Source organism: Chelonoidis abingdonii, chromosome 3 (assembly GCF_003597395.2).
Source record: "Chelonoidis abingdonii isolate Lonesome George chromosome 3, CheloAbing_2.0, whole genome shotgun sequence".
Classification (NCBI taxonomy): Eukaryota; Metazoa; Chordata; order Testudines; family Testudinidae; genus Chelonoidis; species Chelonoidis abingdonii.
Window position 1 is genome coordinate 206,094,105 of NC_133771.1, and position 26,320 is coordinate 206,120,424.

Here is a 26,320-nt window from a genome sequence, read left to right on the forward strand (position 1 = left end):
ACACCGAGGCATGGCAAGCAGTACATTTATATACCATTATTTACATCATATCAGACCACAGTGATACAGCATATTTTCAGGGGTATGCAGACGTGGGGTACATAGGTTTATTTGCATGTACAGAGGGCTATTTGCCTGTTGATGTTCTCTAAACATTCCACGTTACTATCCTTGATCAAAGTACTTAGCAAAGTTTGACATAGGTTATGAAAGCAGGTCATAGAATCATGTCACAAAAACAGCATAGCATGAATTATTTTATTCATCAATCCCCCCCTTTTTATGAAAGCATTTTGAGAGCTTTTAATACTCCCAATCTTCGGCCTTCACTGGCCGATTATGAGTAGTATACTGCTCCGGGCATACTACTCATAATCGGCCAGTGAAGTATGTCATCATACACGGATACTACGTGACCGGGTATGAAGCGGTGCATTCGAAAGACCCCTAATTGGGCCAAACTGTACAATATCGGGCAAGGGAGAAATGAAAATCCAGCAGCCTTTTACGAGTGGCTGTGTGACACCTGTGGAAGGTACACTGACTTAAACCCAGAGGATACGAACGGGAAGCACGTATTAATCCCCCTCTTTATTGGTCAATCCTATGATGATATTCACAGGAAGTTGCAGAAAGTAGAGGGGGCGTCAGGAAAGAACATAGAGGAATTGTTGCAAATTGCCTTGAAGGTATACGATAGACGAGATGGGGAGGAACGGAAAAAGGGAGCACGGGCCCTTGTAATGGCCTTAAGAGCGGGAAACAAAGGGGATGAAAAGCAGAGGAAACGAAGTGAAGGTGTAGGCCTAGAGAATAAAGGAAAACCGCGGGGTCCCCGTTTAGGACGAAACCAGTGTGCCCTCTGCAGACAGGAAGGACATTGTAAGAATGAGTGTCCCAACAGGCACCTTTTGAGACAGAGACGTGGGGGTGAGACTGTACCACCCCTCATTCTTTACACCACAGGGGGTTCGGACACCGAGTCTCCCCAAAGAGGAGGCCAAGGGACCCAGCGGCCCCTCTTAGCAGCGCAAGCTGCTTGACTGGATCCCATGGTACAAATTAAGGTAGGGGACCGCCGAGTTGAAGCCCTGATTGACGCTGGGGCTTCCCTAAGTTTACTTCCCCTTAAGGCAGCACCGCCAGGTAGAGCCCCAGGTCATGCTATTGTCCAAGGAATCGAAGGACAAAACGTGGTATTAGCAAAGACCCTTCCCCTTTTAGTACGAGTGGGAGACCATCAGATCTCCCACCAGTTTGTTTGTCACCCTTCATGCCCCATTGCATTGTTGGGATGAGATATCCTTACCAAACTGCAGGCGGAGATCTCATTCTACAATGGAAAAATTGAAGTGCGACTGCCCAAACAACAAGCCTCTAATTATGTCATGGCTTTGATGAGTACTGGAACCTTATATACTAACAGACAGGATACTACAGAGGATATAATGCTAAGGGTTGACCCCGAGGTTTGGGCAGAGACAGGGGGCATAGGGCGAGCCCGGAATGCTTCCCCAGTACGAATTAAGCTAAAAGAAGGAAGCAGCCCCGTTCGCGTCCGACAATACCCTCTTAAACTAGCCACACAAATTGGGCTAAAACCCGTAATTCTCAAGTTCCTACGGTGTGGTTGGCTTAGGGAAGGTACATCCCCTTACAATACTCCAATCATGGGGATACCTAAACCTAATGGACAGTACCGTTTAGTACAGGACCTAAGACAAGTCAACAAACTTGTAGAGTTGTCCCAAACCCCCATACCTATCCAGTTGTCCCATACCATCCTGAGCCAGGTTCCCAAACATCATGGTTGGTTTTCTGTCATAGATCTGAAGGATGCCTTCTTTTCTATACCCCTTGATTCAGACTCTCAGAAGCTATTTGCCTTTGAATGGGAAGACCCAGATACACACTATAAAGCTCAGTATCTGTGGACTGTTATCCCACAGGGACTAACCTGTGCCCCTGAGATTTTTGGCAGCCAACTAAAGAAGGATCTGGCTCCATTCCTAGTTAAACACCCCTTATGTAACATAGTCCAATACTGTGATGACTTGCTTTTAAGTACTGAAACAGAGGCAGCCTGCAAAAAGCAAACTGTGGAGCTCCTTAATTACCTTGGCAGACAGGGGTATAAAGTTTCTAAAGACAAGATCCAATTGGTTAAACAGCAAGTTACCTTCCTTGGGTATCAGCTAACGCAGGGAAGTCGCAGCTTGGGTAAAGAACGAATTCAGGCTATACTCGAGAGTCCCCAACCACAAAATCCACGCGAACTGAGAGCTTTCCTGGACCTGACTGGATTTTGTCGGCTCTGGATCCCTGATTATGGAGGAAAAGCCAAACCCTTATATGAATCATTAACCGAAGAAAGCTTGCTGCATTGGACATGGACTAGGGAAATGGAGAAAGCATTTCGAGAGCTTAAAGCAGCATTAGTTCAGCCATCTGCCTTAGCTCTCCCAGATCCACGAAAGCCCTTTACCCTATATGTCCATGAACAGAAAGGGGTGGCAACTGGACTCTTATGCCAACGATCAGGACCAACCTGGCAGCCTATTGGATATTACTCAAAGATGTTGGACCCCGTTGCCAGGGGATGGCCTGCTGCTTGTTTGCGCGCTGTTGCTGCCACAGCCCTTCTGGTACAAGAAGCTGAAAAATTAACCCTGGGTGGAGACACAGAGGTTGTGGTCCCACATGGAGTACCTCAGATATTGGGAACAGGGGCCGGAGACAAACATTTAAATCCGAGTCGGCATTCACGATACGAGGTAGGACTCTTATTAGCCCCCAATTTGACATTTCGACCTGTCAGTTCCCTTAACCCGGCAACTTAGTTGTCTGACCCTCCGGACCCCTGTACACTACAACCCACTCACGATTGTATTGAGGTTTTGCAACAAGAGATTAAACCACGCTCCGATCTCTCAGATATACCGTGGTCTAACCCGGATATAGAGGGATATATCGATGGTTCTAGCTACGTGGTTGATGGTAAACGGTATACCGGAGCAGCAGTAGTAATTAAAAACAATGGAGTCCACAAGTTTAAGTTAAATCCAAACTGGTCTGCCCAGGCAGCAGAATTAGTGGCCCTTATTGAGGCCCTTCGCATGGGCACAGGAAAAACTATAAACTTGTATACTGACAGCCGCTATGCTTATATGGTGGTACACGCCCACGGGACCCTGTGGAAAGAAAGGGGATTTATTACAGCCTCAGGCCAGAAAATAGCACATGGGGGCCTTATTAAAACCTTACTAGACGCTTTAATGCTCCCACTACGAGTCGCTGTAATACATGTACGTGGGCATGGTAAAACCCCTCAGATGGAGCAGCGAAAGTTTAATCAACTAGCTGATTAGGCTGCAAGGGAGGCAGCACAGGATGGGGTTGCCTGGCTCCTTTTAGCAAAAGATACTGAATGTAAAGCCCCTCCCTCGCAATATACAGCCGAGGAAACACAGTACGCCCAAAGTATAGGAGCCCACTTGCTCCCCTCAGGATGGTGGAAATTGCCTGGAGGAGAGGTCTTTGTGCCCCAGCCGATCTTGAAAGAGACTCTTTGGCTCTTACACAAAGAGGGGCATATGGGGTCAGCAGCTATGGTTGAATTAGCCACCCGGACTCTAAAAGGACTAGGGATGCATATGGAAGCCCAAAGTATTGTGAACACATTTCCTTTTTGTCAACGAATAAATCAGAAAGGGTGCGGGCCTCCAGCCCCAATGGGAGGTCAGCCCTGGGCTACGTATCCTTTCCAGAGATGGCAAGTTGATTTTGCCGAAATGCCCCCATGCAGGGGCTATAAATACTTACTTGTTTTTGTTGATCAACTAACAGGGTGGGTGGAGTGTTTCCCCACCAGACATTGCCAGGCTCGAGCTGTCAGTAAGGCCTTAGTTCAAGAAATAATTCCCCGATACCATGTACCAGAGGTTATTAATTCTGATCAGGGGAGTCACTTTCTTTCGAAAATAACACAGGAAGTGTCTCAAGCCTTAGGCATACAGTGGAACTTTCATACAGCTTGGCGACCTCAAAGTTCAGGGCAAGTAGAAAGAATGAATCGAACACTGAAAGAAACCCTTACCAAACTATGCATGGAGTCAGGATTGAAATGGCTAGACGCCTTGCCCCTAGCTTTAACCCGACTGCGCAGAGCTCCAAGGAAAGGGTTAAAACTGTCACCTTTTGAACTAGTGTTCAGGTCACCTCCCCCCCCCCGAGTCCCCGCTCCAGACTTTCGAGAAGATGTAACCTGGGAAGTAGGTAACGATACCTTATGGAAACAAGTTTCTCTCCTACAGACTGTTTTATCCCAGCTACATCGATACGCAGCATCTTTCCAATCCCTGCCTCTCGACCAACCTGTACATCCGTTCCAAATCGGTGACCAAGTCCTCGTTCGGAAGTGGAAACGTGACCCCCTTACAGCACGGTGGGAGGGCCCACATACAGTCTCACTCATCAGCCACGCTGCAGTTAAACTCCTTGGGAGTGACAAGTGGACACATACTATGCTGTTTCTGTGACATGATTCTATGACCTGCTTTCATAACCTATGTCACAGAAACAGCATAGTATGCATTATTTTATCCATCAATATGAAGGACGTGTACTTTCACATCGTCATCTTTCCTCCACACAGGAGATACCTCTGCTTTGTAGCCAACCGTCAGCACTTTCAGTTTATGGTCCTGCTGTTTGGCCTTTCTGCAGCCCCAAGGGTATTTACAAAGTGTATGGCCGTAGTCGCTGCCTATCTCCGCCGACGTTGGATACATGTTTTTCTGTATCTGGACAATTGGCTCATCCGAGGGGCCTCCGAGACACAAGTCACTCAGCATGTGGGCATCGTCAAAGACCTATTCACATGTCTAGGCCTGATGATCAATATAGAAAAATCCACTCTGGTTCCCGCGCAGAGGTTAGACTTCATAGGAGCTATCCTGGACTCCAGCCTAGCCAGAGCCTGCTTACCACAGCCGCGGTTTCAGGCGATGGCAACAATCATCCGAGGTCTACAGAATTTCCCGACGACCTCGGGTCGCACTTGTCTCGGTCTCCTGGGTCACATGGCTGCCTGCACATTTGTAATCAAACACGCCAGGCTCCGCCTCCCTCCTCTCCAAGTTTGGCTCAACTCGGTATACCACCTGGGCAGGGACCCGATAGACACGATAGTCACCATTCCCCCGAGCACCCTAGGCTCCCTAGAATGGTGGCTAACTCCCTCCCTGGTGTGTGCAGGGATGCCGTTCCATCCCCCCAACCTTCAATGTGAATAATATATGCTAGAAGTCTCATGCTGACAGTCCTAAAACAGCCTTAGAATTTCTAACAAAGTGTTGCATCCAGCATGGGGGAAATCTTTGTTTAGACCTTGTCTTGACAGAGGAATTGATCACAGAACTAAAAATAGTGGTAGTTTATGTAGATGTGATCCTGACTTTATCACATTTGTTAGGTGCGAACAGAATAAAGTTCAAACCAGGAATATATATATATATACTTGATGCTTTGGAAGGGTTAGTTTCACAATGCTTAAAACAATTGAGCCAGCTCAGATGGGAGGAAGAATTTAAACTGAAAAATGTGAATGATGATTGAGAATTGTTTAAGAACATTTTACTAGATGCCCCAAAAGCCACAACTGAGAGAAATCCCTGCTGCTTTAAAAAACACATAGTGCCTTAGAGCGGAAGTGAAGGCAGCTTATATGGAAGAAATGAGAAATTGATAATAATGAATATAAACCAGAAGCTAGGAATTTGTATATTAATGATGAGGTAGACTGTAAGGAAATCAGAAGTGATGGAATGAAAAAAACAATCAGAATCTGTTCAGGTTAAAATCACTTGGGGCGAGGAAGGGAAGATAACAAAGGCTCCACTGGGATAGCACTTGGGGTCTGTTATAGACCTCCAGGATCTGATTTGCATATGGTTAGTGACCTCTTTAATATTTTTAATGAAATGAATACTTCTGGGAATTGTGTTATTGTTGGAGACTTTAATTCCCCACATATAGATTGGAGGACAAATGCTACTAAGGGTCTGGCTACACTTGAGTTACAGCGCAATAAAGGAGCCCCGGGCGCACTAGCTCACTACCCGTCCACTGGCAAGGCACGCAGAGCACTCTGACTCTGCAGCTACAGCGCTGTTGGTACTCCACCTCGGCGAGTGGAATAACGTTTTCTGCGCCCCTGCTGGAGTGCCGCGGCGCCAGTGTGGATGAGGTGTTGCGTTACTGTGCTCTGATCAGCCTCCAGAAATGTCCCATAATCCCCTTAAGTCAAGTGACCACTCTTGTCATTGTTTTGAACTCGCTGTAGGAATGCAGATATGCCGTTTGAAAGCTCCGTTTCTGACAGCCAGCTGCTTATCTGCTCCAAGACAAAGCAACCATTAGTGTGGAATACTCTGTGTGTGTGTGTGTGTGTGTGTGTGAGAGAGAGAGAGAGGCTGGAGGGACTGGGGGGGGTCTGCTGCTGTCTGAACTTACAAGACAGCATGCAGACATACTCTGAGCCCCCCAAAAACCCACTCTGTTTCCCCCCACATACACAAAACATTCCCTGTCACATTCCACCCCTACCCCCCACCCCCAATTTGAAAAGCACGTTGCAGTCACTTGTATGCTGGGATAGCTGACCACAATGCACCACTCTCAATGCCGCTGCAAGTGCCACAAATGTGGCCACGCCAGTGCACTTGAAGCTGTCAGTGTGGACAGACTTCAGCGCTTTCCCTACTGCACTCTACGAAGGCTGGTTTAACTCAAGGCGCTTTACATTTGCAAGTGTAGTCATGCCCTAATAATGATACGTCCCAGGTGTTCCTGGATGTGATAGCTGACAGATTTCTTCAGCAAATAGGCACCAAACCAACAATAAGTGATTCCCTTTTAGATTTAATATTGTAAGTAATATGGACCTCGTAGAAGAACTGATTGTAGCGGAAAGGCTTGGTTTGCATGATCATAAGCTAATGCAGTTTAAACTAAATGGGAGGAGGAAAAGAAAAGGTCTGCAACTTGATTTCAAAAGGGCAAACTTAAAAAAATTAAGGTAATTAGTTAGGGAAGTGGACTGGACTGAAGGATCTGAAGGTAGAGGAGTCTTGGAATTACTTAAATCAAGATTGCAGAAATTGTCTAATGCTTGCATCACAAGCAAGGGGAAAAATGTGCAGGGAATAGTTGCAGATCAAGCTGGATGAGCAAGCATCTCAAGCAAGTTATTAAGAGAAGGCAGAAAGCCTACAAGGAATGGAAGATGGGAAAGATCAGCAAGGTGTAAGCTACCTCTTGGAGGTTAGAAAGGGTAGGGGAAAGTGAGAACTGAAAACCAAAGAAAGTTTAAAATTGCAAAGGAAACTATAACCAATAGTAAATGATTCTCTAGCCATATAAATAAAGAGCAAACAAGGAAAGAAGAAGTGGGACCACTAAGCACTGAAGATGGGTTGGAGATTAAAGATAATCTAGGCATGGCCCATCTCCTAAATTAATGCTTTGCCTCAGTTTTTAATAAGGGTAATAAGGAGCTTAGGGATAGTATCAGAGTGGCTAATGGAGACGAGAATAGGAAAGTAGAAATTATCACAGCTGAGGTGTAAATCAAACTCAAACAGCTTAATGAGACCAAATCAGGGACCCATATAATCTCCATCCAAGAATATGAAAGGGCTTGGCACTGCTATGACACGCATCAGCATAGTGTCAGTGCTTCACAAATAGCAGTAAAATTATCTTCACAACCACCCCTGTGACCTGCGCAGGTATATTTACCCATTTTATATATGGAGAATTAAGGCACAGAGGACTCAAGTATAATTGACAAAAATATCCACTAATTTGGGGTGCCCCACTTGAGACACTTATGGCCTGATTTTTAGTAGTACTTAGCATTTTTCTAACACTTTATATATTCAAGGCACAGTTCTTACTGAATTCAGTTGCAGTTATGAGGCTCTGCACTTTTGCAAATCTGATTTCATGTGTCTCAGATTGGGCACCCAGAAACTGAGGAATTCTCAAATAGTGGCCAACTGTGACAAATTTTGGTTTGCAACTTGCCCAGCATCATATAAAAATTCTGGTTGAGATAGAATGTGAGTATGTTGTTAATAACAACAAGAATTAAACTCTTTAGAACAGAGTTTGTCTCATGCCTAGCACGGTGAGGACCTGGTCCATGACTGAGGCTTCTAAGTACCCTAATAATAATAATAGATAATAAAGGTTGCTTGGGCAACCTTAATTCTAGTATGTCCTAACTCTTGAGTGCTTAACTGTGCAACCTTAATCCTGTTTTAATGTTGGTTTTTTGTATGTAATTTCTGAGCATTTAAACAAAGCAAAAATGAATAAATAGAAATTCATGTGGAAACCTTCTCACCCATCCACTGCATGAGTCATCAGTAGGTTTGGAATCTTTATATCTCCAGCATGGACCACTGCCATTTGAGGTAGTGAACCAGCTACTAGAGGGGGTTATCACTGGGATTCACAGCTATTTGATGTGAGAGGAATGTTGAGACTTGGAAATCGTGGGTTGAATTCCAGGTGCTGGAGGGAAGTGTTCTCTAGTGGTTATAGACCCCTTTGCTCCTCACCCCTGACCTTCCCCTGCATTTCACTCCTGCAGATTCCCCCTCTTCCTTCTCCACACTTACTGGGCCCTGGTGTGGGGAGGAGAGACATTAGCAGCACAGCAGTCTCCCTCCTGTTAATTCCGTATGCCCAGCACTGCATTGGTCCTCCAGCTAGGAGGAGTAATGCTAGGGAAGTGCTGCTTAGCCCCTGTAGCCCTGCGCTGGAGCTTGCTGAGTGCAGATGTAATTGCAGAATTTAGCTTCCAAATTTTTATGAGCCTCTGAAAATCAGTTTGTAAGGTGTTTGATAAAGACTTGTTACTTTGCCAGGTTTCTGTGGATTTTTACAGGGCAGGCCAAAGGCATATTCCTGACACAAAGGCCTCACTCTGCCAAATTTCAAGTCTCTGCTCTAAAACATGGAAGTGCTGGAGCTTCTCAATTAAATGATTGAATGACTTTTTATTCTTCCCTAAACTCGTTATGTGAAACAACTAACAATTTTAGCTAAAAATCCTCCTGAAGTAGAGACCTGTCATGGAAAACTTCAGCCCAGGTGATGAGTTTGGCCAACCATTGTGCAATTGAAAATGGGATTTGTGATGGAGAGTTAGGCAACCATAACTACAACCATCACTACCACTTGTGGCTCTAATATGTTGGCTTTGGCCTAGTTCATATTGCTGTCTTTCTTTTGGAACATACCTCAAAGTGCTTAATATCTAGGACCGAGAATCTTGCCTAAATGGTATCTTCAGAGAAGTGAGGATTACTGACCTTGTAATTCTTTTTTCCCTGAGGATAAGGTGGGTGAGGTAATACCTTTTATTGGACCAACTTCTGTTGATGAAAGAAACAAGCTTTCGAACAACACAGAGCTCTTCTTCAGGTCTGGCATGTCCCTAAAGATATTCCGGCAGGGTTTATCACCCACCTTCCTTTAGTGTTTAGAAGGCAACTTTGTTTTGTGATTTTTTTTTTTAATCATATTTATTGATCTGTCTCATTTTGAGCCACTAATTGTTCAATTTATTTTGTGACTGGCTTATTTCTTCCGGGGAGCCTTTGTTTCTTGTTCAAACAGGAACTGAATGGAAGGTTCTGAAGGTGGCAGTTAATCCTAGGCAGCTCTCGACCATTGGTTGTGGGGTTGCCACTACCAGTTTCCTGAAGACCCAGTTCTTAGACAAAACTCCCCAATGTCTTTCTTGAGCTAGAGAACATAAAACCCGAAAATCTGAGGGTCCTGCCAGAGTTCTGTTTTCAAAGAAGCTGAATTATAAGATGAGTAATTTCCCCCTCAACCCTTAATTCTAGTTTGGGGGAATTTTTAAAATTAGATTTATAGTATTGCATTTTAAAGCTAAGCTTTTGCACTGCAAAACAAAATCTATACAACTCTTGTTGACTTGTTTCGGGCGGGAGCATCCTTTTGCAAACGTAAGCAGTTTGTTTTTTAACTGTTCCTCTCCTCTGTTCATTCTCCTTCCAGTCCTCGTATCTAGCCACCTTTTTCTTTCTGTCTGGGCCTCCCTACCACTTCTCCTGAATAATATCCTTACATCCTCTTCCTCAAGTCTGGAAAAGGTACTGAGGGCAGGTCTACACTACAAATTTACAGCAGCGCAACTATATCGCTTCTGGTGAAGATGTTCTAAGCTGAGGAGAGAGGAGCTTAATGATTCCACCTCTGCGAGAGGCGGTAGCTATTTTCCTTCAGACATTGCACTGTCTACCCTGGGGCTTAGGTTGGTATAACTGTGTCACGTAGGAGTGTGGATTATACACATCCCAAGCAACGTACTTATACCAAAGTAATTTTGTAGTGTAGACCAGGGCTCAGAGGTACTAAATACAAGGTCGAGCAGATACTTTAGCATAAATAGTTAGCACGTAGCAGTAAGGAAACCTGCACAACACTTTCAGAAGACAAGCCTGGTAGCTTAAATTCATAACTTTGATAGACACTAAAAATCTTGGTCTTAAACCATAAATCCAGTGTCTTTATTGTTACTATAATCCATAACTCACTAACCTCCTTGTTCTGTCCTGTAACTACTGGCCTAGCACCTTGAACACACCCTGAGCAACGTAAATTTCACTGGCATAAGTGGTAGTGTTCACAGTGCTATGTCAGTGGAACGGGAGAGCTCTTCCCCCATCAGCATAGAATGGCTACATGAAAGATCTTACAGCAGCACAGCTGCATCTGTACAGCTGTGCCACTGTAAGCTCTCTAGTGTGGACGTCGCCTTAGTACCTTTCCCAGACGTGAAGAGTTCTGTGTAGTTTGAAAGCTTGTCTCTCTCACGAGCAGAATCATAGAATTAGAGGATCAGAAGGGACCACAAGGTACCAACAGAAGTTGGTCCAGTAAAAAATGTTACCTCACCCACCTTGTCTCAAGGATATTTTTTGTAATTTGACATTCTTCAACTGGCCAAAGAGGTCTCACTCTTCTAACAGTGGAGCACACTGCCCTTACCGTATTTTCCAGACTTTGCTATCCTAAGAAACCAGAGATCTATGACATGTATCCTTATAGTTCTTCTGACACTGCACTGGATGTAAAGGAACAGTGGGTGATAAGTCATACAGGGACATAGGGAGGTTTTTTGGGGGGAGGAGTGTCTTTTTGGCACATAATAGTTTCTTAGCATTCATATTGTAACAAATTCTTCAAAAACTGCTACAGAATCAATGGGAGGTGTTTTTCTTAATTTTTAACATCTTAATGTATGTGTAGTCCCATTTTTTCCAAAGACTGTGAACATACCTCCCAGTGACATCAGTTGTACCTCTATGGGGTCAGCACCTTTGATAATCAGGCCACTTATTGTTATTGAACCATTAAAAAGTCAAAACTATTAAAATCTGTAATTCCTGAGTCAAGATTGGGTATTGCTGAACATATGCAAGATCTCATAAATGCAGCTTACACTTCTCAATACAAAAAATGGATGAATTAGCAATAGGATTATATGCTGTTGTAAGAACTTGACATTACTGAAATGTAATGGGAAGTATGCCAAGAAATCAACACTGTCTGCATGAAGGAGTTAACAGAACTAAAATGTAAGCATGATGAGACATGAAAGAACAGCATGAGACATTGTATGTGAATTAAATTAACCTTTCACTTAACACATTTGGTAGCAAGATTAATGTCTTGTGTCTGAACAATATTTAACAGTAGTGACAAGTCTTCCCTTTCCAACATCTTAGTGCTGTCACTATCATTATTCAGTGATGTTTGCTTTTTTCTTGGACTCCATGCCCTTATGTGTTCTAGTGGCAATTTATGGAGATTCATATCTGCAACTCACTTTGTATCAAGCTGAGGTTTGTATTAAGATTATTTTGCCTTTCTGCATATCTAATTACCTACATGATTACCTAACTGATGTTGTCATGAGCACATTGACTATACTAAATAATTGCTTTGGCTTTCTGAAAATTTAAACAAATCTTGATGTCATACTATCACATGGCACTGATGCATCTTGCTTTTGTAAGCATATGTTTCAAGAGATAATGAGCAATATTAAGGTTTGTACTCTCGCCTCTTAAAAATTCTTTAAAATTATATAGGGAAAAATGAATATAATTGAACTTCTTAAGTCAAGGTCAAAGGCTCTTCCAAAGATGTTTTCCTACTGTAATTTTTCAAAGTTCTGTCAGTGAAGGTAAGGGTTTTGGGAATTTCTAAAATAGAATCGGATTTTTAAACTGCATAATTCAGACGACATTGTTAGATAATAATCAGCATAGATAGTAGATCCCTTTTGGATCTTGATATGCACTCTCAGTTCTTGAAGATAGCAACCCATTATTTTTTTTACAAATGACATGTCACATGCTGGATATTCATATAAGCTATTGGTTTGGTGTGTCTTTTTTTTTTTTTTTTTAAAGAGCTGAAATAAACATGCAAGGAAGTTTGAGCATTTTTGTTTTTAATGAACTGTGCTATTCCAGGGAATCTGTTCAGAGCAGTGAATTTACATACATTTGAGATCTTGATTTTAATTCTAGCACTTCTAGAAACTGGCACTATCTGCAGCTTGAAGAAACTGTCATGAACACACACAGCTGTGAAGATTCAGTAGTAAAATTCACAGCTATTATGTAGAATGTAGATGGTGGACAAGAGAGGCTAAAATATCCTTAAAACTTAATTAATAACATTTCACACATTCATTTACAACAGTTATCAGCATTCATCCTTTTGTATTCTAAGTGTATCCTGTCTAGTCTTTCTCTGCACTTTGGAAAGTAAAGTTAGAAAATGAAATTAAATGAGTTTTCCAAAAGGAGCTAATTGCCTATCTCATCTATAGCTGAAAATTTCCAGTGTTTAAGTCTTGTTTTCAAATTCAGTGACTCAATTTCCTTAAAGAAACAGTGATTATATAACTGCAGTCACTTGCGTATTTAGAAAACTCCATAGACAACAATAGTATAAAAAATTGCAAGGTTTTTTTTAAACTGGAAATGTCTATGGAAAATAATGATCTGGGAGAACCAGTGTACTCCAATTGTGTGATCCTGTTTTCTTACTACATTTGACAAATTCACTAATTAATCAGTTATGGGGGAGTGAAGGACGTATCTAAGTATAGAACTTCTTTTTCTCTTATTGTTTGACTTGCACAGATTCTGGCAATATCTTCTTCAAAATTCTCAAACCTGCTTTTCCTAGAATTGTCTGAATTTAAAAGTGTTCTTTGGGATTAGTGGATGAATGTAAATGTTCCAAAGGCCATTTTGCTGAACCCAGACTTAAAGTTTGTTAGACAGATGAAGAGTTCTGAGTATCTATTTGATTTCTATTTTGTACTGGAGAAAGATTTAGTTGTTTTAAAACATTATTCTTTGATAGCAGGTAAGTAATCTAAAAGAGTCTGCAGTATACTACATACATTACACACAGTAGAGTTTTATGAAACTGAGCTCTGGATGGCAGAAACACTTGATATTTTTGTCACAAAAATTATACATTTTAGTAGAAAAAAAAGTCTATCACAGTAAATAGGGATTATCCAGTACTAAGAATAAATCATTTTGACAGTGGAAAATTTTTGTTAAGCAAGGGAGAAAAAATAAAGCACAGTAATATGCTTTATATATGTCTGAATTTTAACTTTTAAAGAGACATTCTCAGTTTTAGTAATCATGCTGTAAAAAAAAATTACTTAGCTTACAAATAAATAAATACAGCTTAAAAATGCATGCTACTTTTCACTATATATGCCATTTATTTCTGGTTATTAGTGCTACAGTATTTGCAAATACTACAAAGAGTGCTTACTTCTACTTCTACTGGAATTACTTTTTTCTTGTAAATAATTTTTGTTAAATTTTTATAAAAGCACCAAACCTAAACTTTAAGCTAGGTTTGAGTTGTCCCTTCACTTTTAACAAAACCAGAAATTAAAGTTTTTCCATACTTAAAATGAATGCATTTGTTTGTGACTTGTTCCATTTTTCTTTTATAGTGGAGTTCTTGTGGAGTCATACAACAGAGAGCATGTGTGTAGGATATATGTCAGCACAGGATGGCAAAGCCAAGGTAAGCCCTAGGAAATAGGCTGTGACCTAAAAACTTCTACAATGACTTCAATTTGATTTTGAATTCATGTAAATTAATTCAAACTTTTCAAATATTATTGTAAAAGCAACGTAATTTAAGATTCCATTTACTCCGTTAGCTGCAACCTTGCCACTGATGGAGCACTTTCGGCTCCTTGGTGACTAATACTGTTAACACAAAACATCCTTAAGATTAGATTTCTATAAAGGTCTGCAAGAAAAATATGTAATAATGAATTAATGCGAAAGAAAGCTACCGATTTGTATGAATCAGTGTGTATTTTAGCATTCCGCCTGGACTTGAGTGTTCAAATCACTGTCTCTCTGGTACTTTGCCACACTTGCTCATTTTGATAGTGCTTTTCCTTGATGATATGCCCTGTGTTCATTTGATATTTTAGATTTATGTAAATAATGTTTCCTTCCTACTTCCCTTCCTAGGAGGTTACTAACAACTCTGACTTTTACAAGGGCATGCCATGCACATTCTTGTATTTTTAAAGCCTTGCTCATTTAGATTATGATAAATCTCTTATCATTTAATTTATCTTATCATTTAATTAAACTGTTTTCCTGATCTTGATCCTAGCAATATAGATTAGTGTGGGGGGGGGGGCTTTAAGCATTCTAATCAGGATGAGACTTTAGATTGTACTCTAGTACATAGTGTTGAGTATCTAGTCATCAAGTGCATTGAATTTCCTCTTTTCACCATTTAAGGTGATCATTATTTATAGCTTCCATAGGTGTGCACGGTGCCTCACAGATGCATAGGGAAAATAACACCTTTCTCAAAAGTGGTTATGTAAAGGCAAAATCTATGGCAATTTTATACAGATTTAGCTGTTTTGACTAGGGTGTGATATTTTTAAGGAAACAGGTAGCTATACTGAAACAACTGCTAGTGTGGGTGCAGTTTATAGAGATGCCTTATATCAATATAGCTTGTTGCCATTCACATAAAGGAATAGCTATTAATCCTAGGTGAATTGTACCATTTTAACTATACTGGTGTAGTTAGATGTTACAGTTTTTATGTGATGACAAACCCTTAGGCAGATAATTGATATAAAAACTGAGATACCCTATGACTGGTTGGAAATGAGAGGAGAGGGTATAACACAAAAAATCTAAGCTTATTCCTAGGATCCTTTATCATAAAGAATTCAGATCAGCTTGGCAGTTTCTTGGATTGTTATTATAAGATTTTGTTTTTGCCTACATAATTGCGTATGAGACTATGAGAACATAGCATAGTTGAGTGTAGTGATGGAAAGTGAAACAAAAGAGAGGGATATGGCATCTAGAAGTGATGTGCAATGGATGCGGACAAGGTGAGCTGTTTTCCGGCATGGGGCGGTGATGGGGAGAAGACTGGAGTTGTGAGTGAGAGGTAAATGGGACATTCTGGAGACAAGTGTGGGCAGAGCATACGGTGTGAAAAGGAAAGCAGAAGAAGCAGGGAAGGGCTGTGCAGAATTTGAACATGAGGGTAAGTACAAATTGATGTGGAAACAAAACTAGAGAAGGAACTTGGTGAGAGAGGACAGATCAGTTTTACAGCTAGAACGGTGAGATGATTTGGATGAGAGCCCGATGCTTTGGGAGAAAGTTAGAGAGATGACCCCAGTAACTGAGTCTGAGTGATCAGGGGTGTAGTTCAGCAGTGTTAGAGGAGGAGGGAGGAGAGGGTTCAAAAAGATGTTTGATTTTTGCTGTGTTTAATTAGTGGGATGTCAAGGAGGACCATTTCTCCCTTCTGTGCAGTCCTGTATTTCTGTCTGAGGTAGATTTACACATAATTATCACAAGTGTGATATCTGAAACCATGGGAGTAGATGATTTCCTCTAAGGAATAAGTACTGTATGTAGAGAGAAACAAAGACAAGGATACCAACAGAGGCTATGTCTATACTACGACCCAGGGGTGAGATTCCCCTGCCATATACACATACTGCTGCTAGCTCACACTGAGCTAGTGCAAGTATAATTAGCAGCAGCAGCACCACTAGTGAAGGCACGGCTGAGCTGTGCAGATTACAAGCCTGCCTGATTCGATGAGAGCTACCATGAGTAAGTGTACATGAGCAAGAGAATCACACCCCTTCGCTCACAATGTAGACAATAACCTGAGGGAGAAGGAAGTAAAGCAGTTGGTTAGAAATGCTGACATAGCGGCCAATGGTGCACACTTTTCTATGGCACACGTACAGCTTATTTCCTTGGATAATCAACTGGAAAGAAATGTGGTGTCACCGAGTTCTTGTTTATTTTAGATTTTTATTTTAAAAGAATCTGGTTTCTCAAACTCAAGTTAGTGAAGCTAGAACAAGCCCAGCTGCAGATGTCCCAGCATGCAGCAAATGTGAATGCATAAACCTACTTCATTCTTTATATTTTTTGATCCTGAAATATAGTCATTAAAAGAAGTGAAATGTTAAATTATATTGGAAATAAAAACTGATTTTGTTTACACAATATGGCTCCTAGAGCTGGTTGTGAGGAAATGTTTATTCCTAGCTGGTGGTAGCCTGCTGAAATCTTCAGTATTTCATATGAAATCTGGTTATTAATGAGCACTAGCAATACAGTGCCATACCCAGAGATGTTTTCTTACTCGCAGTTGTATCGTTTGACATCTGGTGTACATTGTTTTCATATTGCTGGTAAATTCTCCAGCTGGTAATCTTGATTGGGCTGACAGACACAGCTGCTTCTCTTGGTTCACTTTTAAATTATGTTTTTGACCTTCATTGAAGAAAGTTAATCCCTCTCCCTTTCTTCCTTCTTTGAGCCTGTGGCTGCAAATGCTTTCCAGAGAAAAACCACAAATGCCTTGGCTGCCGACTTCTATTGATCAAAAAATAATCTTCTGTCATAAAGGCTGGAATTTTGTTGTATTGCAAGTAAGGCTAAGTCATAGCAGGAAAGCCAGGTTTGAAATAGAGCAGAGTGTATTGCAAATAATTTTTTTTCTTTAAAAGAGTAAATATTTGGCAAATTTAACATTGTATTCGTGACATAAAAGTACAGAATATTGATGTATAAAACTCCAGAAACAGACTGATCAAGCAGGTACTATAAAATTGACTTAGATAACCAGGGAAACAAGTTTTTTGCAGCCTTCACTAGTCTTGGGCTAACGTCTATTCTGAAGTCAAGTGGTTCACTTCATGGCCAGCCAAAGGCTGGGTGTTAATGATTGAGGAATTCACGGGCAGTGCACATCAATACACCAAGTCCATTGGTAGCAAAATTTTGTAAAATGATAAGATATTAAGAGTTGTAAAAGGAACACACTAATATTAAAATCATAAGTGTGTGTGTGTGTATATTTATAGATTAATGGCTTAAGGGTCTTTTAGTCTTAGATCACTTAGTCTGACTGCCTGTGCATCATAGACATTTAAATGTCACATAGTTACCCTGTATTGAGCCCAAAAACATTTGTGTTTGGTTAATGCAAACCTTTCAGCAAGGCATCCAGTCTTGATTTGAAGAGATGGAGAATCCCTTCTTCCTTTGGTTTTTTTCCCACAATAGTTAATCTCCCTAGCTGTTAACAAATTGTGCCTAATGTCTAATTTGAATTTATCTAGCTTCAGATTCCAGCCAGTGGTTCTTGTTATGCCTTTCACCACTTGTTTGAAGAGCCCTTTAGAGCTCAATATTTTCTCCCAGTGAAGGTACTTATACTCTGTAATCAAGTCACCTCTCAACTTTTTGGTAAACTAAACACTTTCAGTTCTAAGTCTCTCAATGTACGGCCTCAAATCACTTGTGTGGCTGTTCTGTGTACCCCCTCAAATTTGTCAATATCCTTTTGAAAATGTGAACACCAGAAATGCTTACAGTATTCTAGTATGATGGCATGTCTACCAAATATTGTTGCAGTGCAGTTATAGCACTACCTACGCTGATTGCAGGGCCTCTCCTCTTGGCATAGGTACTCCATCTTCCTGAGAGGCAGTAGCTAGGTCAACTGGAGAATTCTCTAGTTGACATAACAGTGTCTACACCGGGGGTTAGGTCAGTTTAACTGTGTTGTTTAGGGGTACGAACCTAATTTCCTAGTGCAGACCAGGCCTCAGTCTCACAAGTGCTCTATAAAGAGCTAAAATCACCTTCCTACTTCTCTTTACTGCTTCCCTATTGATATATCCAAGCATCTCGTTAGCCCTTTCTGCCACAGCATCACACTGGGAGCTCATGTTCAGTAGTCTGTCCACTATGACCCCTAAATCCTTCTCAGAGTTGCTGCTTTCAGGATATAGTCCTCCATACTTTAGGTATGGCCTGCATTCTCTCTTCCTAGATGTATACATTTCCATTTGGCTGTATTTAAATACATTTTGTTTTAATGGGCCCAGCTCACCAACCAATCTTAGTCATTCTGTATCACTGCCCTATCTTCATCATTGTTTACAACTCCACCAATCTTTGTGTTAACCACATATGTTATTGGCAGTGATTTTCCATTTACTTTCTGATTTCTGATTTAAAAAAAAAAAAAAAAAGTTGAATCATGTCAGGCCTGGTACACATCCCAGTGGAGCCCAACAAGAAACACCTCCATTAGATGATGATTCCCCATCAATAATTACTTCTTGAAATCTCTGAGCCAGTTTTTAATCAATTTAACGTGTGTTTTCGTATTGTATATTGCAGATTTTTTAGTCAGAATGCTGTGGGCTTTTGCTACGCATTTGACTTAAGGATATTACATCTATGTAGTTACCTTTATGAACTAAACTTGTAATTTCATTAAAGAATGAAATCATATTTGTTTGACAAGACTTATTTTCAATAAAACCATACTGACTTCCATGAATTATATTCCTATACTTTTAGTTCTTTATTAGTTGAAGTCCATATCAGCTTTTCCGTTATTTTACCCAAGATTGATGTTGGGCAAACTAGCCTATAGTTACTTGAGCCATTCTACTTGCCTTTTTGGAATATTGGCACAACATTTTATTTTCTGAAATTTTCCCAGTATTCCAAGATTTATTAAAAATTTATCAACACGTTAGCGATCTGCTCAGCCAATCCTTATGGGAATCCTGGGTTCAAGTTAACCAGACCTATGGATTTTTAAATGTTTATCCCTAGTAGATGCTATTTAACGTCCTTCTTAGTTACCAGTGGAGTGGAAAATACTTAATTATCCTCATGTTATATGAGTAAATCATCCTCCTTCTTTCCAAATACAGGAATTATTTACTGAACACTTTTGCCTTTATTTGCGTCATTAACAATTTTACCATCTCCATCTAGTAATGGCTTCATACCACTGCTAGAATCTCTTGTTCGAAGTATACTTAAAAATTCTTCTTTATCCTTAGTTCTGCCAGTCATGACTTTTTTCCCTGATGTCTTTAGCTTCCCTTGTAGATTTTCTGCACTTCTCTGATTTATATGGAGTGCTATTTATTTTCCCTGTTTTCCATGTATTTTATATTTACTAATTGCTGTCTTCACTTTGACACTGAACTAGGATGAGCTTTTAGCCAAAGTTTTTGCCTCCTTTGTGGACTTTTGGCAGCTAACAAACTTTGCGTAAAGGATTCCCAATTTTCATTCATATTTTTCAGTCTACATTTTTCTTCCCAGTCAATTTAGCTCAAGATTTTTCTCACTTTGGGAAATAAACCCTTTTGAAGTACCAACTATTTTGGTGCTGTTCTCTGCCCATATTGAATGTATTCAAGTCATGATCACTGGTCCTGAGGCCATCACCAACTTAAGTCAAGCAATAGATTAATCGTTGTATGTCATTATGAGATCCAAAATAGTTACTTCATGTTGTGGGCACTAGTGCTTGTGTTAGAATATTAACTTCTTTAATTTTTAGAAAAGCATTTTTTGTAACTCAGGTTAGATGTTTGTAATAAGGCATTTGATCGAGTCTATAACAGTAGCTCATCTCCTGTGTGTTTTCATTAAATTGTTTCTGCAGTAAGTGGGGGGGGAAAGAAACTAAAAAACACTTTGAAACAAAAAGATGCACACTCTTGAGTGGTGGTGTAGCATTATTAATTGCTTATTTAAAAAGGGAGGCAGGAATTGCAGGACTTTGGATAAAAAGTCCTTAAACACAATACAGCTACAGCTAGTAAACTGCACAATTTTGTTAGTCTGCTTCCTCAAGTACCCTATATAATCTCTGGACTATTTGGCATGCATAACTCAACAAATTATAGTATTTTTAGATATTTAACAAGTGAGTTCTCTGTCTAAAGCAGTATGTATCTGAATTCAGTGCTACAGAATGGAAAAGGGCACCCATATTAGAGAGGATGCTGAAGGGATTTGTGGGATTGTCTTGCCAACTACTCCTACTAAGCCAGGGGATAGGGGAAGGTCTGACTTACCACCACAGCCTCTTGAACACCTGATGGTCCATGGTATCAAGGCAGCTAAGAGATCAAACTTAATCAGTAGGGATCGTTCTTGATTGTCTGTAACCAGCAGAAAATTGTTGACCTTGGCTGTTTGTGCCATATAGCAATCTGACGCATGACTGAAAGATATAAAAGGAACCAATCAAGTCCAAGTGTGCCTGGAACTGCCCAGCAAGCATCTCAAATACCTTTCTCCAGAAAGAGAGGAGACTGATCCATTATTAATCAAAATGTTTAAGTTCATGCAGGTTTGTCCAATGTGAACATGAAGGGCACGCCACTCAGTTGGAATGAGGCATTAGCAACTCCTTTGGCAGCACATCCAGGACCTCCCTACTGGTCTTTATCACCAGGAAGGCCATAGGACCATCCTGCTGTAGTGGGTCAGAACTCCCTAACCATCTCCTACATCTCAACTAGAAACATTGTCCACATCCTTTTTATCACAACAGTGGGAGCCAAACCTCTCCTTATGAAATTGACCTTCCCTTTTTAAACAACCATTAGAAGATGCTACAACAAGCAACTGCATATGTTCTAAGACTGCAAACAATCTGCTCTAACTTGAATGAACAACCTAAAATAACTGCCACAGAGTACTTTGTAAAAGGAGTGACCAGAGGAACTTGGCTTCCACCACTAGATTCTAGAGGGTGCAAATTGAGAATAGTTATGTGGCAAGGTCCAAGTCTGCAGCAATAGGTGAAAAAATATATACCTCAGGCTCCATGGATTCATTTACCTGGGGAAGCAAACAGAATCTCCATTACAAACTGTTCTCTACTTTTTATTATTTTAATTGCAGTGGATCCTACTTAAAGCGGAGCTGTTTTTTGTTAAATAGAGAGAGCTGCTATAATCGGAACCAATTCTTTTCCAGAATATCTTTTTCAGTCTTCAATAATTTTTCCCCTGCGACTGCCTAGGTGGTAGGTGAGTGCAGATTTGTTTTGCCCTCTTTTTGCCCATGGATAGCCTCTTCCTCTTTTTTTGCTTTCCCTCCTTCTCTGGGTCAGCAGAGAAGGCGTTAATGTCCTAAATATAGGCACTAAATACGTGGAAGTGCCAATTTAAAATGAGTCCCAGGCAGTCTCGATTTGCTGAATAACTGATGTCTTAGACTTCTAGAACAGTGGTTCTCAAAGCCGGTCCGGCGCTTGTTCAAGGAAAGCTCCTAATGGGCCAGGCAAGTTTGTTTACCTGCCGTTTCCGCAGTTTCGCCGATCACGGGTTCCACTGGCTGCGGTTCGCCGCTCCAGACCAATGGGGGCTGCAGGAAGGGCAGCCAGCACATCCCTTGGCCCGCACTGCTTCCTGCATCCCCAATGGCCTGGACTGGGGGTAAAATGTAAAAGTTCAACCAGTTAACCAATAAGCATCAGTCTTATCAGTTTCGGTTAGTGTTAAACTCTGCTGCAGGCCCCGTGTGCCCGAAGTCACAGCTGCCAGCCCTGCGAGGCTGGGGTCCCAGCTGCCAGTCCTGCGTGCCAGGGAGTCCTGGCTGCAGCACCCCACTCACCCCTAGTTTCTCGCCTATATGAACTCGTTAATGGTTAACTATTAACTGATAGAATTTTAATAGATTGTACAGTTACTATTTTTAAACCTTATTTACATCCCTACTGGGAGATGTTGGGGTCAACTCTCCAGGCAAATCTTCAGCAACGAAGAGTGGTCTGTCAAAGACTCAGGCCTGTTTCAAATAGTCCCTACTTGCAAAAGATGTTCTGTCCTATAGCAAACAGTCCTACAGAACAGGTGTCAAGAGTGGGTTTGAGCCCTGATTCCATGACAGATGTATTTCTCATGTCAGTGCCATTTCACTGATTCCCATGATACCAACAGCAATGAAGAAACTGAGGGAAGATGCAAGACTGATTAAGCCCCTACATGGCCCAGGCACTTCTGGTACTCTGATCTGCTCAATCTTTCAACACAGTCCACCCATCACGCTACCTGCTGTACCCGACAGTCTCACAGAATGGTCAGTTTGACAGCCTGGTTGCTGGCTGGATGATGTCCACTGAAAGTAGCTCTTGAGCTGAGCTTCAGAACATTCTGCTTCAAAGCAGGAGACCTTCAACCAGACTGACTTACAAAGGTAAATGTAAGTTGTTTGTATTGATGCACTCAGTACTAGCTGTCTCTCTTGACATCACTAGTTTCAGCAATATTTCTAGCCTTCAAGTATTCTGGACTTTCCAACAATTCCATAAGAGTCCACCTATCAGTGTTATATGCACATCATTCTCCTAGCCCGGGCAAACTATTTTCCCCCATGTGGTGGCAATATTCCTGAATGACCTCATACATGTTTTCCCTCCAGTTCAGCACCTTTTCCCTCTTGAAACCTCCATATAGAATTAGAAGGGCCCATGTATGCATCCTTTTAACTCTTAGCCTTTCTGGTAGCCATTGCATCAGCAGATTGAGAACCTCGTGGCAGGCCCCCTTGTACAGAATTTCATAAAGACCAGGTCGCTCTTAGATGTTACCCCCAATTTCTACCTAAGATTGTTTCAGTTCCATATAAACCAATTCATTCACTTCCTGGTTTTCTTTCCCAGGCCTTGCTCAACCCTGGAGAAAGCTAACCATCACACACTGTAAGGGCACTGTCCTATTAATTAGACAGAACAAAAACATTCAGGAACACATCCAGACTGTGTCCTTTGCTGATACGGTTTAGGAGCAATCGGTGCCCTCACAGAGATTATCTAAACGAGCTTCCAGTTATATAAGGACATGTTATTAAGGACATGTTATTAAGCCAAGTTAGACCCACCTACCCGCATGAGAGCTCATTGCACTAGGGCTGAGGCAGCCTCTGCTGCCTGTTTGAGGAACGTCCCTATATTTGAAATTTGTAGGGCAACTACATAGAGCTCAAATCATGCACTTACAAGACACTATTTTGACAACTGCTTGTTAGTCACTGAGATGGGAATCCATGTCGACAGTCGCATAAGAAGAGAATGGTTACTTATCTCTTGAAGAACCGGTGACTGTAGGGGATTGTCCAGATGGATTCAGCGATGCTACTCTTCTACCCTTTGCCCTGGGCCCACTTTGTCCTGTATACCTCCAGGTGTGGCGGAAAGGGGGGAGCGAGAGTACCGAAGGTGTAGGCATAGGCTAGCCCCAGTGGCCATTGCTGGCTAAGGGAATCTGACTTTGTGTACTGGGGCTCTTGCTTACAAACAGTGTAATCTGTGTGTTGAATGCATCTAGAAGAACCACACTTCTGTAGGGTAACTATTTTGTGTGGTGTTGAAAATACAATGAAGCTTAATTTGTGATGAAGCAAAGGAACAATAATGCTTTATAGGATATTCTGGTATCTTAGGTCAAGTATTTGTTGATGGGTTCTCTTATTTGGAGACTGACACCTTTTGAAATTAGTTTTTTTCCTTAGACATGTTTTCCATAGTACGTATAGTCCCATTGCTGTCTTTCAGTAAACGCCATTGTGAGGGCTTGGCTAAACAGTATTTGTACTGTTTTAACTGTATCTGTTTGAAATACTGTAGTTAAGTGGTACAACACCCTCGTGTGGAAGCCGTTATTTTAATATAGTTTATTCCTATAAAACTAGTGGAATAAGCTATATGGGTATAAAGGTGCCCTATATCAATATAACAGCATAAAAATAAGGAATAGTACCAGTTTAAATATTTTGGTTTAAAAAGCAAACCGACAAAAACAAACAATAACTGAAATAGTTAAATCAGTTTAAAAAAAAAAAAAAAAACCTGCATGGACATGCTCTGAGTTATGCATTGGCAGCTGATGCTTTCTGGATGGACATTTACCAGTTCTGGGCTTAAAGAAGTTCAACTAGAACTGCCCTCCTACATTTGGTTTATGACTAGAGCTTCAATTAAAAATTAGTAATTCATTGCCCTTGTAACTACTCTTATTCTCCATTTGAATTCTTTCAGGTTTATTTACCTTGTCTGAAAAATACATTTTTGAGGAGGATAGGGAACGGCTGGTGGGGAGGAAACCACCTGTTTGCCTAAGTTGTTGTTTTGTGTTCCAACTCAACTGCTTTAAATACTGCAATTGTTCTTGCTGTTTCTGATCTTTAGCTTTACTGGGGCCCTAAATGGGAGCTTTGTTCCCATCTTATTTCGTCTGAAGCAGGATCAGAATAGTCATGTAAAAGCGACTTAATGCAATGTTGAGAAACTGAGTGGGAGCCTGCAGGAAGTACTTGTGGTGCAATTTAATTGTGGCTTTGACTTGGGGTGGGGTGGGGGATGGTACATGTCAATTGTGGCATCTTGTTGTAGAAAATATTCTATATGGAAACTGGTATTCAGGAAAAGAATTCCTTAGTTCACATTCTTCATTTCCAATAGTCCTTGTTGATTTAGGCTTTAATTCCTTCTGTTGTATCACTGCAGTCCCTTTCCTTGCAGGTGGAAAGCTGAAATAGATCTGTATTGATTATTTTTAGTATTGTAGCCCCTAGGAGCCCTAGCCCTGGATCAGGACCCTGTTTTACTAGGCCTTGTACAAACACAGAACGAAAAGATCGTCATTGCCCCCAACAAGCTTACAGTATAAGTATTGTAGAGACAGCAGATGGTATATACAGACAAGGAAGTACAATGAAGCAACGAGACAGTGTTGGTCAGTATGATAAATCGTTGTTTCTGTATACCAAGAAGTAAGCATCGTAGCAAAGAAGAGTTTTAAGGAGGGTTTTGGAGGACAATTAAGTGGCTTTGAGGAACTTCATGGGGCTTTCCTCTAAAGTGTCAGGGGAAGCATGGGAGAAAACACAAATTGTCAGTGGAGGGATGTATAAAAGATCTGAACTAGTTTTACTTCATTTACTGATGGTCACTTTTACAACTAGTTAAGTTAGATACTGTTCTCATATTGGGATTAAATCTGCTACACAGTTGGAACAGATAGCTAGCAAGCCAATCTCTTTGAGAAGACACCTCTAGTAAATATAGTTTGTCGTGTCAATTATTTTCCTCAAATGTTCAAAATAGCCAACAAATGAAGTTACGTTTGCACATTTCGCATTTTTTCCTTTTAAAATGAACATTGTCTTTTATCAAGACATGATTGATAAAAAGTTTCTAATTTACTTATTAACTTCATTTAAAATAAGAAAGAAACTGAACATAGTTGTAAAAAGTTGAGAATCCCAAGTTCTGGGTTCTCAACATCCTTGGTGCACTATAATTTGGTTTTATAGGACTTAGATTTTTCTACCGTCTTGATCTAAAATCACTCTCATTTTTAAATGTTTAATTGTAATTCTTGTTGTATTCGAAATTCAACTGCCAGTTTAAAACCTGTTCCTTATACTGAGTTTATGACATGAATTTATAAATCTTATGCTAGGGCTGGTTTTAATATTAAACTACTGTGTGTCATTCTTTCCATTTTCTAATTTATTGGATTTAAGTTGCTGCCCAGGGGATAGGAAAAAGTGAATGGGTAGGGGAAATGGAATCTTGTATGCTACCGTAATTTACAATGAACACTGACTGCTGTGACTATCTACAAGAAGTGATGTAGCTTCAGTACAAAAAAAAAATCTCTGAAAACTCTTCATTTTCCAGTCGGAAAAATATAGTGGGCAACCGGACAAGCAGAGGAAAAATGTGATTCATAGTTAACTACTGCCATTAAAATGCTAGACATTGTTACCAAATTTAATAGTTATTGCCCTTAACGTCCAAAGTAATGTGT

General features: G+C 40.8%; 1 protein-coding gene across 4 annotated transcripts in view; it reads left to right on the plus strand.

Moving 5' to 3' along the window:
* TASP1 (taspase 1) overlaps window positions 1-26,320 on the plus strand; it is a 167,191-nt gene that overhangs the window by 125,600 nt on the left and 15,271 nt on the right. For all 4 annotated transcript variants that reach the window (XM_032789844.2, XM_032789847.2, XM_075064482.1 and 1 more), the window contains one exon: window positions 14,105-14,178. In XM_032789844.2, coding sequence (XP_032645735.1) covers window positions 14,105-14,178 — 74 coding nt within the window. The remainder of the gene's footprint in view (window positions 1-14,104; window positions 14,179-26,320) is intronic.